General features: G+C 43.3%; 1 protein-coding gene across 5 annotated transcripts in view; it reads right to left on the bottom strand.

The window, feature by feature from the left end:
- The window catches only part of Mbl2 (mannose binding lectin 2), a 29,112-nt gene extending 11,949 nt beyond the window's left edge, over positions 1-17,163 (bottom strand). Inside the window, 6 exon segments of one of the 5 annotated variants that reach the window (NM_022704.3) lie at positions 8,933-11,693; positions 12,393-12,461; positions 15,223-15,339; positions 15,882-16,065; positions 16,401-16,569; positions 17,049-17,140. In NM_022704.3, coding sequence (NP_073195.2) covers positions 11,320-11,693; positions 12,393-12,461; positions 15,223-15,339; positions 15,882-16,056 — 735 coding nt within the window. In that variant the 5' untranslated portion in view covers positions 16,057-16,065; positions 16,401-16,569; positions 17,049-17,140 and the 3' untranslated portion in view covers positions 8,933-11,319. 5 annotated transcript variants of the gene reach the window in all.
- Between the last annotated feature and the right edge of the window lie 1,290 nt (positions 17,164-18,453).

The following is an 18,453-nucleotide window of genomic DNA, read 5'->3' as shown; positions in this document are numbered from 1 at the left end:
AGAGAGGTATAGCTGGATCCTCAGGCAGTTCAATGTCCAATTTTCTGAGGAACCTCCATACTGATTTCCAGAATGGTTGTACCAGTCTGCAATCCCACCAACAATGGAGGAGTGTTCCTCTTTCTCCGCATCCTCGCCAGCATCTGCTGTCACCTGAGTTTTTGATCTTAGCCATTCTCACTGGTGTGAGGTGAAATCTCAGGGTTGTTTTGATTTGCATTTCCCTTATGACTAAAGATGTTGAACATTTCTTTAGGTGTTTCTCAGCCATTCGGCATTCCTCAGCTGTGAATTCTTTGTTTAACTCTGAACCCCATTTTTAATAGGGTTATTTGTTTCCCTGCGGTCTAACTTCTTGAGTTCTTTGTATATTTTGGATATAAGGCCTCTATCTGTTGTAGGATTGGTAAAGATCTTTTCCCAATCTGTTGGTTGCCGTTTTGTCCTAACCACGGTGTCCTTTGCCTTACAGAAGCTTTGCAGTTTTATGAGATCCCATTTGTCGATTCTGGATCTTAGAGCATAAGCCATTGGTGTTTTGTTCAGGATTTTTTTTTTTTTTTTTTTTTTTTTTTTTTTTTTACTAAAATACATTTCTCGCTACTCAGTGAGCATCATGAGCCGGGTTTCCTGACAGCTTGCATAAATCTCCAAGAGGAGATCGCCCTCTGCTGTCTTAATGAAAATTGTCACCACAAACAGGGCACACTGAACAGAGTGCCTCCCTGATTGTTTCCAGTAAGAGTCATTCCAAATAATGTGGAGTCAAGCCTGAGAGCAGAGCTGGCCAATGTTGTGCAGATTAAAAATGAATATATAAATGTCCTAGGTGCTTACATCTCTTCTATATTCTTTATAGTTCGTGTGGTTCTTTATTGCAAACATGCTCCAAAAATGAGAAAACCAATTTTTTTATTTGAAGAAAGAATTCGGTAAGTTTTTAAAACTGTGTGATAAGGTATCTGATTTTTTTTTCTTTTTTTCGGAGCTGGGGACCGAACCCAGGGCCTTGCGCTCGCTAGGCAAGCGCTCTACCGCTGAGCTAAATCCCCAACCCCTAGGTATCTGAATCTTTGTTACAGTTTTTTGGGGGGGGGGGTTGGGGGATGACTTGGTTGGTTGGTGGGTGGGTTTGATTTGGGTTGTTGTTTTATTGGGGTTTTTGCATATTTTCCATTTATAGCCTTGGGCAACAGGTCAATACATATTTATCAATGTCAGTCAGACCCTTTGAGCCTAACAGAACAAAATAAGTTAAAAATTAAAAAGAGCTATCACTGCTGACCATGTTGGATCTCAAAACATTATATGGAATGCCCATGAACTATATCAATCAATATACAAAGTTGAATTCCCTGGAAAATATAGTGTATTAAAAATGATAGAAAATAAAGTAAAAAAAAAATTGAACACTCTTCTATCACCATCATCAGTATTCTGGTGACACTGGGAGTCGAACTTAGGGCCTCTCTCATGGTGAGTAAGTTTTCTACTGAGCTATATCTCCAGTATCCGAAAGCAGAGTTTCCATAAACAAACTCAAGACCACTTAGGAACGTGTCTGGAATCATGTTTGAGCACAGACAGAAAGGCTTATGATAAGCAACACAACCTGGTCCACACACCCCTCCAGAGCTAGTGTGAGCTCTCAGTGCTCTCAAATTCTCTCCAGTTCTCCACAATGGTTAGTTAAGACACCCACCTTTCTGATGATAGCCCACTCAGACCAAGACCTCACTGTCTCGAGTCCTCCAAAATTAGAGTGTATATGCCTAAACTCCACACATACACCTTTCCACAAACTGTTATATGCAGTAGGTCTCCCTTGTAAAAAGGTTTTCCCAAAACGAGCTCTGCATCAATACACGTGGGTTCTATATACAGGTCTTTGATTAATCTCATTTCTGCCGTCATCATCGTCCATACTACATACCTGGAAACATGCCAGCGTGGTATTAGAAACTTTATTTTGTGTAAGAACACATGGTTTAGGGGTTGGGGATTTAGCTCAGTGGTAGAGCGCTTGCCTAGCAAGGGCAAGGCCCTGGGTTCAGTCCTCAGCTCCGGAAAAAAAAAAAAAAAAAAGCACGTGGTTTGTCCTCCAACATCATATCGCTATCAAAGGTGTGATCGTAAGAGGAAAAAAAAGAAAACCTCCGAGTCTCCAGCCCCGTGTTCAAAGCCACAAATCAGAGAAGCTGCGACCCAGAGGAGTAACATGAATGCTTCTGAAGCAAGCTAGCTCGGCATAGAGTTCAGATCAGACAAGGCGTGGCATGGGGACGGGATGGGGGCGAGTAGAAAAAAAATCCACAATGTGGTCAAAGAGGCTGTGGTGGTCTAATTGGTCACAGAGACCAATCGGATCGCCGCTAGGTGGGTGAGTAAGCTAAGGGGAGATATGGTAAGAATGGTCGGAAGGAGGCAGCACTGAGCACAGCTGAAGGGCTTGAAAGATCTTCGAGTAGCTACTTGGGTCAGTGACAACCATTTAGCAGGCATTGTTTTCGGTGGCAACCATTTGTCAGACATTGTTGTGTTTGTTAGCAGTTCTCAACCTGTGGGCCAAGACCCCTCTGGAAGTTAAATGACCCTTTCACGAGGGTCGCTGAGGACTATTGAAAAATGCAGATATTTATAATATGATTGATAAGAGTAGCAAAGACACAGTTATAAAGTAGCAATAAAATACATTTGTGGTTGGGGGCCCCCAGCACGTGAGGAACTGTGTTAAAGCAGCATTAGGAAATTGAGAACCACTGTGAGGAACTTACCATTGCAGCTGACAGTTTATATGACCACCATTCAACATTTTAATAATTTCAATACTAGAAGTCGGCATGTCCTGGGAAGAATTTGGGACTTCTCTTTTGAAACGTGCTTCACCTTGAGAAGAGCCCTAATCACTGAGGCTGGCAGGATAGGAGTTGCGTGCTCCCGGGCAGATGGTGGGGCTGTTCACCGTGGCCTAAGACCTGGCTGCAGTGTACTGAGTGGCTCAGGATACAGGCAAGACACCTAGGAAAGCTCACGTCTGCTCTTGACCAAACCCAGAGCAAGGGCCCCACTTCACACTAAGTGGAGAAAGAGAGACTCTTCCTCTGGGAGAGCCAATCTATTAGAAAGAGCTCAGAGCTTGCACCGGCTTCCTTCTTCACCACAGGGCTTGCAAGTGCTGAGCTAGCCGCAGCTTCTGAGGTGAGCAGGAATTCCTTACATGGGTGCTGTTATGATTCTGTATTACTGATAAGGGAGGGCATTTGTGGAAAGACCAACTTCGTAGTAGAGTGGAGCTCTGGGGGAGATCCATTTCCAGGTGGAGTAGAGCCTGCTCTGAAGCTCAGGTCTACCATGTAGGTGCTGATTGATCTATTGACCGCTGTCATTGGACTAGATCGATCATCACCATTACCTCACACTCAGAATCCTCGTCTCCCATGTGCCAACATCCCCTCAGAACTAGGGAGAACACTAAGCCTGGGGTCTAGTAACAGACCCAAAATCCAAACAAGAAAACTCAACGTGAGCCTAAGATTTAACACTCTCTGCATCCCAACGGACTAAGGCTATAATGCAGGTTTTTCCTCAGTTTCCCCCCAAATCTTAGTGGCATTGCAAACCCCAGAACCTGAACTCCAACCCCAGTGCCAGAAAAAGGACAATGAACCAGTAAGGAGGAGACAAGATTGAAGGATTCTGTTACACTCGAAGTGCCACAGCTCTGTAAATCACTAAGACAAACCTCAGACAACGCAGTTAAAAACCTTGAACAAAGGTCAAGTGTCAGGCAGCAGCCCAGAGCCCAAAGAGTAAGCCTCGAGCAAATCCCATGACCCTTAACTAGAGATACATTTCACAGAACTTGACACTGCCTCTCCTTCAGACAACCAAGATCACTGTCCGAGCTCAGCTCCCTAAAGTGGAACCAAAACCCAGAGCCAGGACTACAGAAGCCAGAGCTCTGAACTGAGATGAGATCACAGCAGCAAGTTCAAAGCTATGATTCTCCTTTCCCGTTCCAACTCCCCAGTCACGGAGGGTGCAGATACTGCACGGAGCCTGGAACTGAGAGTTGTGAGTTTTGGAATCCAAACATCAGAGAACACATACCTAGGGAGGATGATAACCTGGAGAGCTCTGACTGGAGCTGGACCAACACTGGCTTGATTCTCAATGCCTGGGACACTCGGTGCCTGCAGGTCTAGTTGATGTCCTTTCATTTATCCTCATTATATTTGTCAGGTATTTTCACAAAGAATCCGGTTCGAGAAGACAAGACATACATGGATCAAGCTTTGTTCGTATGGATCAAGAGCACAGCCATCTTTAGCAGTTTCTTCAGTAGGCGGTATGTTCTCGGTATCGGAGGAACTGGGTGTATAATAGACACTGTTTGCTGCTGGACCATGTAACTAGCGGAAGGCCGTATATCAGCCTAGATAACTGAGGAACCCTTTCATCCTGTGGTGTACTGTGGAGACCCAGGAGACTCACAAGGATTGTATGACAAAGTATCAGTTGGTGTCACACTGTTCCTGGGTAGCAACAGGAGAGACAGTAGTATATGATAAGGAGTTTATTTAGATTATATTTCTAGGCGTTCAAGCCATGACTCTGCTGGTCTGGGCCTCTGATGAGAGTGGTAACATCCAAAATATCTTCTCATTGTCATGCAGGAGACCAAGCCTTTACCTCAGGACCTCTGAGAGACAACCGCCCTAAGTACAGCAGAAATGATGTTGGTGATCAGGCACAAAGACATTGAAAGTGAGTGAAGGTTAATGAATATTAAGTGACAAGGTCTGCGCCAACTTGGGCCCATTCAGGGCTATCCAGAAAGACTCTCCCAAAGGTGCAGAGGATAAGGAAGAAGACTTAACAGCATAACAAGTGGACTGAGTGTCAGGCACATCTGAGAGCATGAGAGAGGATAGAAAAGAAATGAGTCCGGGTTAATGGTTGGACACACTTAGGACTCTTTGGTACTAAAGGTCACATATGAAGGGGAGTGTTAGCAAGGTGATGTCTATAGCCAAGGTCAGCTCTCCTCGCTCAAGCAAGAAGGAGATAGACAATAGAATGTAAATATGGTTGAGGCTCTTTTAAAGGAAGAAAACTTCAAAATAGAATTGTAAGTTGAAAAATAATGAATGTGGTTAATCTTGCTGTCTCCGTGTGGAGAAGAAAAGTAAAGGCATACAAACCACAAGGGACAGTTAGATGCAGGGCTCAAGGCTTGCACGCTTAGGAAGTCGACAAGCTATTGGAACCCGGTTCCAGCCCAGAGTGAGCGAAACACTAATAGGAGAAAAAAGCTACCGCACGGGCTTCTCTATGCAGCAAAGGCCGTCACTGTATATGGCCTTTAGAAATCCAGCCCAGTGACTTCCGTTCTCAGTCACTCCATTGCTACTCGGTAACTAAGCTCACTTAACTACCAAGCAAGACTGTGGAGTGTCTGCTTAGCTCCCACCAGCACTCATCCTCCTTATGATCCTAACAGCCAGATGGAATCACAACTTTAGAGGAAGGTTAGGTTTATATCCTATCTTATACTTCATTTAAGTTTATAACCTCTTTTTCTCTGGAGCACTTGAGAACACTGGATTTAAAAGTGATATTCTACAGGCAAAAGTTCCGAAGCCCCCTTACCCCACTGCTAAAGTTGATTTTGGATTGAATTTCTGGCTCCCTTTGCCTAGAATCCTGATAAAGGTACAATGTCAGCTGTGTTATTGGGAAGTGGGGAACATGGTAAAAATGACCTCTGACGAATGGATACAGAGAATGTGGTACATTTACACAGTGGAGTATTACTACAGCTGTTAAAAACAATGACTTCTTGAAATTTGCAGGCAAATGGATGGAGCTAGAAAATATCATCCTGAGTGAAGTAACTCAGTCACAAAAAGAGCACACATGGTATGTGCTCACTGACAAGTGGATATTGGGCAAAAAGCTCAGAATACCCATGATACAACTCACAGACCATATGAAGCTCAAGAAAAGGGAAGACCAAAGACCTCCTACTTAGGAGGTAGAGGGAGGGGGAGGGGGGATAGGATCAGGTGTGGGATGAAATGTGGGTGGGGGGAATACAGAGGGTCAGGATATGTATCAGTGGGGGATGGGAAACTGGAGGTAGCTACTAGAAAGTCCCAGATGCCAGTGAAAGAAGAGATTCCCAGGACCCAACTGGGATGACATTAGGCGAAATACTGCATTAGGAGAGAAAGACCTGTAGAGACCATATCCAGAGGTTAGGCATGGCCCCAGGTTGAGGAATAGTGCCACCCACTCATCTCAAAAATATTAACTTCTCTAATAGAATTGCAGGGACAAAGGGTGGAGCCGAGACTGAAGGAAAGGCCATCCAGAAACTGCCCCAGGTGGGGATCCATCTCATCTGCAGACACCAAATCCAGTCACTATTGCTGATGCCAAGAAGTACGTGCTGACAGGAGCCTGGTATAGCTGCCCCCTAAGAGGCTCTGCCAGTGCCTGACCAATACAGATGCGATGCTCACAGTCAACCATCGGACTAAACACGGGGACCCCAATGGAACAGTTAGGGTAAAACATGAAGGAGCTGAAGGGGTTTGCAACCACATAGGAAGAACAACAATATCAACCAACCAGAATCCCCAGATCTCCCAGGGATTAAACCACCAACCAAAGAGTGCACATGGAGCGACTCATGGCTCCAGCTGCATATGTAGCAGAGGATGGCCTTGTCGGGCATCAGTGAGAAGGGAGGCCCTTGGTCCTGTGGAGGTCGAAGCCCCAATATAGGGGAGTGCTGGGGTGGTGAAGAGTGAGTGGGTGGGTGGGGGAGCACCCTCATAGAAGCAGGGAGCGGGAGGATGGGATAAGGGGTTTGCAGAGGGGAAACTGGGAAGGGGGATAACATTTGAAATGTAAACTTTAAAAAAACCAATAAAAACAAAACAAACGACCTCTGACATGGAAGACAGAATAAAGTAAAATGCTAGTTTAGGAGCCACAGTTTGGACTTTCCAAGTGTGACTCTCTGTTTCATGAGTCCTTTATAAGTCCTGGGAACTGCTTATAAAACTGGGGTCAGCTGTTTTCTATCAAAGATAAGCTTTAACTAGTATTAACTTATGCTACTACTATACCCCCAGAAGTCTTACTAGAAGAATTGCTGTGTAGAATGTAGTCAGGTGTGGCTTTACTGTAGGACAACTCTCAGTGCTCAGTGGTTCCCTAATTCCAGCCTGTCTTTATTCTTCCTCCCCACCCCTACCCCTCCTTCCCCTTCCTCCTCCTCTCCTCTCCTCCCTCTCCTCTCCCTTCCCCTCCTCCGTCTTCTTTTTGTAGGCTTTGGTGGTGGTGGTGGTAGAGGTTGGTTAGTTGGGTTTTTTTTGTTTTGTTTTGTTTTGTTTTTTTTGTTTTGTTTTGTTTTGTTTTTTTGTTTTGTTTTGTTTTTTGTTTTGTTTTGTTTTGTTTTTTTGGTTTTGTTTGAGAGGTTTGGGAGGGAAAATGTGGTTTGGTTTGGTTCGGTTTTTATCTTTGATTTCTTTAAGACAGAGTCTCACTGTGTGTCTACGGCCTTTGATTCACTATGTAGACCAGGATGGCTTCAAACTCACAGAGATCTGCTGTTTCTGCCTCCCAAGGGCTGGAACTAGAAACCTGTGCATTCCTTTTCTTTCTTTCTTTCTTTCCTTCTTTCTTTCATTATTTCTCTTTTCTTAAAGATTGATTGGTTGATTTCATGTATGTGAGTGCACTGTCACTTTCTTCAGACACCAGAAGAGGGCATCAGATCCCATTACAGATGGTTGTGAGCCACCATGTGGTTGCTGGGAATTGAACTCAGGACCTCTGGAAGAGCAGTCAGTGCTCTTAACCTCTGAACCATCTCTCCAGCCCTCTTTATTTATTCTTTTTTCTTTTTCTTTTTCTAGAAAGAACTGGAGACCAGAGTGGTCAAAGGCGGAAGTTTTATTGGTCTGTGAGGATATTTGTGAGGGTTTGTATATGTTTGTATGTCTCCTTGATGTTTAATGTGCACTAGTGAGTGCCAGATGCTGCTGCTTCTAAGGCCCTCTGTGCTGTTTTCCGGCCTGAACTATGATTCCCTTGTATGAGCTATGGTTCCACTTTTGTGTCATAGGAACAATACCCCTAGGGACACTGGGAAAGATGGGCCAGGGTATGTGGTATTCAGCAAGAAAGAAGCCAACAGTCACTGATGGTGAACCAACTGCATTCAGATTACATGGCTATGTGTGCAGAAACGCCTGTGAGCTTTTACAGTGTATATATATATATATATATATATATATATATATATATATATATATATGCATATGTATATTATATATACACACACATATATACATATATATGTATATCCACAGAAAGTAAACTAAACATGTTTCTACACATAACAGAAAAATAATAATTACTAATAATGTATTTTTTAAAAACTTAATACCACTGAAGCATGTTATGACCCCCCAGGCTAAAATATACAAAATATACCGATAAAAACTATTTTATATTGTTATATGATATCCTTTCATATTTATTTGTATCCCAAAATATAGCAATAAAAATTAGAATCCTGGTTAAATGAAGAGATAAATTATTAATTTGAGACTTATTAGTACCTTGTTAAATCTGTCTAAGTTGACTGAGAGGACTAATGTTGTAATAATGAAAACATCAGAATTTTACGGAAATTAAAGACAGTTCTCTCTTGCTCTCTTACCCTCTTCCCTCTTTGTCCCTTTGCTCCCCATTCCCCTACTCCACCCCCCACCCCCACCCCCACCCCACCCCACCCCACCACCACCACCCTGTGCTCATGGCCAGCCTCTACTCCCTCTACTCCTCTCTCTCTCTCCCCCCAACACACACACACTGCCTTAACTCCCCTTAAAAAAACAAAAAAGACAGTTCTCAGTTCTGTCATTTATTCTGATCTCTTCTAGCTTAAAGAAAACAATCTGAAAGGCCAGGTGCTGTTATTTGCCCCAAGCATCGACAAACAGAGCAACAGCAAATATACAAAGTTCAAAAACTAGTCCACAGGCACTCGCCCAATCTACAGGGTGCCGTTTTAATCTCAAGGTCGAAAACTGCTTTTCCCAACAAACAGCGTTTTGCCATGGATATGTATTAGGGGTAGTCAGAAAGTTTAAGAATAGAACTTCAGAAAGAAACCTAGAAAGGTATCTTCATGAGAGGCAACAGTACACTTTTCACAAGGAACTAACCTTAAAGGAAAATGTTAATAAGTGGGACTACCTTAAGAATTAAGGTAAGGACGGTTGTATGGGAGGAGTTAGAGGGTGGAAAGGGAGAAGGGATGGTGGAATTATATTATAGTCTCAAAGGAGATAAACAAAAACACTGAGTCCTTGGTGCTGGAGCAACGGCTTGGTGGTTAAGAGCACCAAGTTCTCGTCCAGAAGACTGGAGCCAACTCCCAGCAATCCCAGTGCAGCTTGCAGCCACCCGGATGTCCAGTCCCAGGGGATCCTTTAACCTCTCCTGACCTCCTTCATCACCACACAGCCATGTGGTGTAGTCAGACATACAAGGCAACACATTTAAAATATATGTTTTTATTGAGCTCTTAAATTCATTGAAAACCAATAATGGGAGAAGTAAAACCCTGAAAAGGTGCGTATAGTGCACGTGGACAGTAGCCATTTGTATTCTGAATGCAAAGATTCCTGTCAATATGAAAAGTTCGGGTCGATGTTAAACAAACTACAAAAGGTTTGAACAGGTCGCTCACAAAAGGTATTTAGGTTATCAGTTACCATGTGAAATATTTTCATTGTCGTAACACACCAGAGAAATAGAATAAAAATGGGGGACAGTATCACTTTACACCTACGAGAATGGCTAAAGTCAAAAGAATCGACATGCGGCCTCCTGCCCCCCGCAGATGTACAATGTTTACACCTGACACACACAGGTCACCAGAGTCTGGCTTCTTTTCATCGAATATAAATACCTGCTTTCCCCACCACCAACAACCAACCAGCAAATCAGTGCCCGTATCTACTTAAAGAAAGTTAATGGGTGCTTCTTTTTTACGATTTATTTTTATTCTTTTTAACTCTGTGTATGTGTGTAGGTTTGTACTCATGAACGCAAGTGTTCACGGATCTTGAGAGTGTCAGACTCCCTGTAGCTGGGGGTACTGGAGTTTGTGAGCTCCCTGATATCAGTGCTTGGGTCTTCTGCAAGAGCAATACCAGCTCTTAACAGTGGAGCCCTCAGGGTTGGGGATTTAGCTCAGTGATAGAGCGCTTGCCTAGCAAGCGGAAGGCCCTGGGTTCCGTCCCCAGCTCTGAAAAAATAAAAATAAAAAAAAAAAAACACAAAAAACAGTGGAGCCCTCTCTCCAGCCCCAAAAGGTTTTTTCCCCCTTAATGACCAAAAATTATAACCCATTCAATTGTGTCCATTACCAATAAAAAAGATAAACTATCAGGGTTGGGGATTTAGCTCAGTGGTAGAGCGCTTGCCTAGGAAGCGCAAGGCCCTGGGTTCGGTCCCCAGCTCCGAAAAAAAGAACAAAAAAAAAAAAAAGATAAACTATCATGTTTTAATACAAGGGAGCTCTTTGTAGCCATCAGAGACATAAACTACTGTTGTCTGTAACGACAAGAATGAATATCACATGATTAGTTATGAAAGAAGTAAATATAAGACATAAAAGAGTACATATAGTATGATTCTATCTATATGAAGTTTATAAACAGATAAAATTAATTTATTAGGATACAGATCAAAATCATACTTAATTTGGTAACAGTAACTAAGAGAAGTAATTAAGTGGTTTCTGGGGTCAGAGAACTGTTCTGTGCCTCTATCTACAAGATAGATATTAGACAGGCAGACAGATAAATAGATGAATGGTGGATAGATGGATGATATTATACATATATGTGTGTGTGAATTTATTAATCTGTTCACCCGAGACTTATAGCTTGTCCATAGTTTAATGTCCCATTAAGACATTTCATTAGGAAGTACATCTCTGAAATAAAGCTGTGAGTAGACCCTTTTAATACCTGAGGCTGGGCTGAGAAACTGTGGAATTAGACAGGGTGACGCCATTACTCAAGGAGAAAAGAGGGCCCCGCAGAGCACGTGTCATAAATGAAAAGTAAAACTCCTTTCATTTCTACACCTTCACAAGAGAATGCTATTCTGAAAAATGTTACAGTTTAATTAGGTAACCAATGTTGAATTGCCTATATTTTCAGAACAAACTGTGGACTTATAGAATACACTGAAGTATCAAGGAGGGATGAGAAACAAGCACCCTCAGTCAGAGAATTCACAAACTACCAAAAAAGAATCAGAGCAAGGAACGTCATTCCACTTCCCATTTGTCAAGAGCACCACACAGTTTTCCCCAGAGCCCACATTGTTGGGCTCACCCTCATTCCAGTTAGTGTAGCGCACTCTGTTTCCTGTCAGGTCCTCAAAAACGTTTTCAGTCCTCTGGTCCGTTATGCCCAAGAAGGCAACATCTTTGGCCACATTCTGGATGGCCCTATTTTCCTCAGCATTCCTGGGAGTGGCCACAGTGCCCTGGAGTTCGGAGCACAGAGCCTTCGCTCTGTTAAGGGGCATCCTTCTAACACTGCTCATGAAGTACTTCTTTCCAACATTTTCACTCATAGAAAGGAGCACCCCTAAAATGTAAAAAGGTAGGTGACACTGGCTTATCTTCTAGACCACTCACTGTGTGAAGTTGAAATGGAAACATGTATACTCCATTTTCTCTGGTGGCATATAACATAATGGGTCTGCATTCTTGAGACCCGTCGTGAAATGCTTTCACAAATCAAAACACGCATCTTTTTACCTAAAGTTCCAGTTTAGCTGTTATCTTGTTTTCACCTTGCTGTCTTAATATGAACGAACAGGCACGACTTTGTATATTGAGATCTGCACCGTGGAGCACAGGTTATCTGGAATTCTGAATTCTACCATTCTGTTAACTCTCAATCAAACAAAGATGCCTGAGCAGATCTGGCCACAGCTAGAAGAAACATGATCGGCTCCATCATCTGGTCTAGATCCCAGGATTACAAAGTAGCCCACATTCTATTTTTAGTGAACAAGATCTGACCCTACAGATCTGGGTCCTAGAGTCAGACTCACTGAAGCTTATAAACTGGTTCTACCACTGAGCTCTGTGAAATTGAGTAAATCATTTAATTCTGAGTTGCCTCTGTTCTGACAAATGATCATTGGGAGGATCTCATGGGACCTGAATGGGAGCAGTTTTTTTTTTTCAGGTCCTAGGAAATCATACGTGTGCAGTGAACGTCCTGCCTCCTACCATCCCCAAACTTTAAGCTGCTAGAAGGGTACGGGAGGATACTCACACTTTCTCATAGCTCTCAGCTCCGATCGCAGGGCTGCAATTTCTAAATCAATGTTGGTAGTATCAAATTCTAGAAAGTTAAACAGTGAAAGGCAGTGTGAGCGTGAGGACCTAAGCTGTGCATTTCGGGAGTGTGGTATCTTTTTTCAGATTAAAAGGAGAAGGAGAAGAAAGAGAGGAGAAGGAGGAGGGGGAAGAGGAAGAGGAGGAGGAAGAAAGGTTTGCCTTTTGTTTTTAACATTAAAATACCTAAAAGAAAAAAAAGAACCTGCTTTTATGTGGCCTAAAACATCAATCTCTTCCTTTTCCTAAAACAGGTCCTTAGTAGGCTAGCGCCTCACACACTGCCTTTCTAACCTGTCTCATCCTCTGCAAGGAGGACAGTGTGAAGAAGTCCTCATCAGATTCCAGGAAGAGCAAATTCTCATAGGACAGACAGACTATCTCCCAAGATGAGGCAGTTACCCGTGAGGGCAAGGCAATACTGTGGGAGCAGGAGTGATCAATCACCTTGTGGGAATCAGACTGGTCCCTTCAAGTGACTTCTTCAGACTGCCTCCCTGAGGCAGAACTGGACAATCATCAATGAGAAAACATACAGCTTAATTGTGAGTCCTTTCTGTCCCCTGTTCTCTGTGTTTCTATACTTAAACTTGAAGACAGATTGAAAATCAATAGTTCCTTTATGTGTTCCTCTCTCAAATACTCACATGTTTAATTGGCATAAGATAATATGTGACCAATCCTATCTTTTTGGAGCTGTCTGAGCCCCGGATTATTATCCTAAAAATTCTAGTCAGAGCCAGAACTGATGACAAATGCCTTTCAGGCACAGGCAGATGGATCTCTGTGAGTTCAAGGGTGTATGGTCTATATAAATGAGTTCGGGGCCAGCCGGGGATTCATAGTGAGACCCGGCTTGAGAAACAAATAAATTCATGCGTTAATTAAATGACATTTTGGCCCCATATACAAAGATATTTAATGTATATTTCTAGTACATTCATCTACTCACTCAATGACAGAGCTTGACAGCAATCTGTAAGTGAGTTCTTGACTGTTCTCCCAAATTGCTTCATTAGGGCTAAAGCAAATCTCTGAAGAAGTTATTATTGGTTGTCTCGGGGTTTCTATGGCTGTGAAGAGACACCGTGAACATGGCAGCTCTCGTAAAGAGAAGCATTCAGTTAGGACTGGCTTACAGTCTCAGAGAATCAGTTCGTTGTTGTCATGGCAGGAAGCATGGTAGCATGCAAGCAGACGTGGTGCTGGAGAAGAAGGTGAGAGCTCTCCATCTTGATCTTCAGGCCACAGGGAGGAGACTGCCACACTAGGACTAGCTTGAGGATGAGACCTCAAAGCCCACCTGCACCGTGTCATGCTTCCTCCAACAAGGCCACACCTCCTAGTAGTGCCAGTCACACGTGGGTCTGTGAGGGCCACCGTAGCATTCATGAGGGCCATTCTTAAGTAAATGCCCACATTTATTAATTCAAGAGATTTTTGTCTCTAAAAAAAATCGATTTTTGTTGCCTTTCAGTTGTTTCATCCATGGACGTAGCAGTGTTTCCTGTTTCAGTGGTTGGTTGGTGTGTGTGTGTGTGTGTGTGTGTGTACGTGCATGTGTGCACATTTGTGTGGGCACCTCTACCTCCACAGTGACAGGATCATAGTGAGCATTGCTATGCCCACCTTCTCACATGGATACTAAACGGTCACATCCACAATTCGTGCCAAATGCTCTACTGAACCAAGCCATCGCCCTAATGCCTGCTTTGCCTTGGTTTTACTGAAATTTGTCATGAAAGAAACCAACAACATTTTCTCTGAGCTCCTCATTTTTCACAAGAGAAGGGCACGTGCTGCTTGGTGTGAACTAAGTAGCTGCAATGTGGTACCAGTTTTTTCTCAGAAGGAAATGCGGTCTTTCCACACACGCCTTGACTCTGGGCTGGACTGTGCCTTTTATAAACACACCAAAAGTGACTGTGTATATATATTTTAGCTTCTGTGCTAAGAGTTATATAATCACCAGGTAACAGTGGCCCGTGCCTTTAATTCTAGCACCTGGGAGGCAGAGGCAATCGAATCTCTATGAGTTTGAGGTCAACCTGGTCCACAGAGTGAGCTCTGGGACAGTTAGAGCTACACAGACAAACCCTATCCTGAAAAAGAAAGAAAAGGAAAAGGTTGTATAATCACTACTACCTAATCACCTATACAAGCCTGGATAGCCTATGACATGATAAGAACCTCGTGTCTGGCCCTCCTTACGGCAGCTGACCCCCACCCCCACACAGAAGACAGACGTGTGAGCAGGACCACTGGCCCTCAGTGAACCACAGGCATAAATGAACTCAGCTAAAATCAGACCTTTTGTGGCTGACCCACCGAATTATGTTTAAATAAATGTCTGTGCTTTTAGCCTCCTGAGTTTGGGGTTGGTTTCTTAAAAATGGAATATAATTTACATGCCTGTCAATGTTGAAACAGTTATAATAAGTTGAACAGGCATAATAAGCCCACATTGACATATGGCATTGTCTCCTTGAGGTCAAAAACTCAGCGGAGGGAGACTGCTTGAAAGAAAAGAGTCTGGCCTCCCACACTTTACAGGGTATCTGAAAACAGGATTTCCTGAAAGATCTGCAACTATAGATCTAGACATTGATGGAAACTCTCTTAGGTTCTAAGTAACCAGACGGTGCTAAGGGAACTTGACCAGGAAGCTGAAATGGGCATCTGCGCCCCTCCCCCCAGCACTGAGAGAGAAGCACATCCCACCAGCATCCAGCGTTCTAAACCCAGACATTCTGAAATGACGTCCTCACCTACACTCTCTCCACGGTCTCCTTTTGGTCCCGTTGCTCCTTTTGACCCAGGATTCCCTGGGGGCCCTGCAGGTCCTACTTTTCCAGGAGGGCCCTGCAAGCCTCTGAGGCCTTGACCTGAGGGAAGACAAACAAAGCATAAGTCAATATCTGTGGCTTTGCTTTCTCTAAAGTTTAATCCTCTGTGATGAGGTAAGTTCCCTCTGCTCCGAGAGACAGAGCAGTATGAGGTCACTGTCCTGGACAGGCAAGACAATCCTACATGCTTCTGTGTGGCAGCCCCGAATGCCAGACAACTAAAATTCTATCTGTTCTGAGTTACAGTATGTCGCTGCTGAGAGTGCAATTTGCCTAATAAGACTTTCCTTGCCTGTAGTTCTAGTCAACTTCCTCTAGAATGTAGAGTCAGAGAAAGGAGCTGGAGAGACGGCTCAGTGCTTAAGAGCATGCGCTGCTACTGTAGAGGGCCTGAGTTTAGGTCCCAGCACCCACGATGGGTAGCTCACAGCTGCCTGTAACTTCAGCTGCAGGATGATACTATGTCTTTGATCTCCAAGGTTACCTGCCCTGGAATGCACAGGAGCATGCGTGCATGTACCCCACACACGTAATTAAAACCAAAAGAGTTTAAGAGTAACGAAAACGGCTTAAATGCATACCCGGTTCTCCCTTTTCTCCCTTGGCACCGTCGTGTCCATCTTTGCCTGGGAAGCCGTTCAGGCCCGGAGAACTGCAGGCAATCACAGGGCAGCTACTTTGAGCCCCTTCGGTTAAGGTCTCGGCATAGACTGCCGTGAGCACGCAGAGCAGAAGGAAGGATGTGAACAGGGACATGGTCCTCACCTTGACGTAAGAAAAATCATGAAAGGTTACCTCATATCCTTTCCAGTATGTATGTACCAACCCTGCCTCTGTCCTGTAACTTGGGGACAGACACTGTACGGATGGATTAGTCGTGGGAAAGGTGGTGTCCAGATTGGGTATTTTGAAAATTAGGCATTCCTTGTGATGCTGTGTGGTTAGCATTTTAACAACAACAAAAAAAAAAAAAAAAAAAAAGGCATAACAGCATGCATGCAAGAGAGGCCCGTCTGAGGGAGGGCACTAGTGTCCAGGTCTCTGCAGGCAGATGTCTCTCATGGCAGTGAGAGCAAAACAGGTTCACACTACCAACTCACCAGTGTCGGATGGCTTAGGGGTTGAGGATGATCGGAGACACTGTGTTCCGAAGGATCTCACATGTGTGCCACGGTCTGCAGCCCAAATCCTATTTTCACATAGGACAAGATGGTTTCCTCCAAGACCAGTTAGATACCCTTTCCTCGGTTCCCAGAAATAAACTATAGGCTGGTGATTAAAAGAGACAGAGTCAGACTCCAATCTCATAGAAGTCTACTAGCCTAGCCCTGAATGAACTTAAGTGAACTTCCTGATAGTTTGTTTCCAGCAGCAAGACAAGGTGGCTGGGGAAAGCAATTTGTCTATAAATTTCTCTCTACCTCCTGGATTTTCCCATGACAGAACCGCTCTCAATTAGACAACCTGCCTTGAATCCTTCTCTAGACATTTTGTCTGTCCTTCAAGATTTTCATCCAGCTCTTCCTAAGAAATCATAACAGCCCAGTCCCAAGGGTCTTAGATTCCATGACACTGTCTTTGTAAAGTCATCTTTGCAAACAGATGACTGAGAGAACTCTCACGTGTCCAGGCAAGCAGAGAAAGTGCTGCTGACATGATTTCTGCCTGGCACGCCTCTTCTCTCAGGCATACCTCTGGAGTTTAGTCAAATCCCTAGACTTTGAATATAGGAACCCAAATCCACTCACCAAAAATGGTATTCCAAGGCTTTGAAACAGCAAAGATTCAGGGGCAAGGAAGAGTCTCTTCAACCTGGAACTCTTAACAGATACCTCAAAGTGAGGGAGGAGCCGAGCCTGATTTTTAAAAAGATAACCCAAGCTGACCTTCAACCCCAGATTAATAAGCAACCCTCTTTGGGGCTGTATTATGCACTCCTTAGGAGGATTCCCCAGAGGCCTCCAGTGAGTACACCAGGGCTGTCTACCTTAATACAGCACCATCTCCCCTTCAGCTGACATCCACTTTGCTAATTCTCATGACTAAGTTGCCCTAGTAAGTAGGTTCAAGTGGTTAATCATGTCAATTTCCTTGCTTACCATACACAAACACACATACCCAAGCATGTATACACTCTGCGCACACTTCCTCTACACACACACACACACACACACACACACACACACACACACACGCATGCATACACTCTAAGGGACAGCAGAGATCCAGCTTCTGTCAAGAACACTTCTAGACTCCACACTATCATCTGCAGCCTGGGCTATCCTGAATCTTTAGTGTTCTTCTCTCAGGCTTTTCCTCTTCTAATTCAAAGAGCCTTGTCCCTGAGAAACTTACTGCCATATTAACTAAAGCAGTTCTACTTGGTTCTCTTACCTTAAGGTGTGTTTGTTTGTATTGATTATAATGCATTGTATTTTAGCCATTTTTTATTGTAGTAAAATGTACCACATTGGTACAAAATGGTAAAACATATCATTTTGACCATTGTTAAATGTGTAAGTCAGTAAGAACATTTATGATTTTGACAGAACCCATCTCCAACAATACTTCATCATCTCAAACTAAAATTCTACACATTAAACAATAACTACCCAAGTCTCCCCTCCTTATCATTACTGACAATGGCCATTCTATTTTCTGCCTCTAAGAAGTTAAATGTTTTAGATGGGGCATATGGTTGAAATTATGCAATAATTATCATATGGGTTCATTATTTTTAGGATACTGTCTTCCAATTTCATCGTCACATGATTTCATTCTCTTTTGAAGCAAGGTAATATTCTCTGTGTGTACCATGTACTTGGAAGCTTCTGTTTTGTAGCCCAAAATATTTAAAGCAACCCAATCTTCCTTCATCTGTGAATGAGAAGCTGATGTGTCCTATAACAGAAAACTCTAAGAAAAAAATAGTAAATTACTTATTCATGCAATGAAGGACAAATCTCGTGAGTCCTATGCTAAATTAAAGAAGCTCTATTTCAAGTGCTTATAAACTGTATTACTCTATGAAATGATTAAATTAAATCCATAGAGGACAAATTATTGGTTGACATAGATCTCTGGATGGTGTAAGTTTAAAGGTATACGATCAGAACATTTTATTGATGAGGAAACAACTCTGTATCTTGACTG

The sequence above is a fragment of the Rattus norvegicus genome, chromosome 1 (assembly GCF_021556685.1).
Source record: "Rattus norvegicus strain SHRSP/BbbUtx chromosome 1, alternate assembly SHRSP_T2T, whole genome shotgun sequence".
Lineage (NCBI taxonomy): Eukaryota > Metazoa > Chordata > Mammalia > Rodentia > Muridae > Rattus > Rattus norvegicus.
Note: the sequence above shows the minus strand (reverse complement) of the source record. Positions and strands in the feature narration are given on the sequence as shown.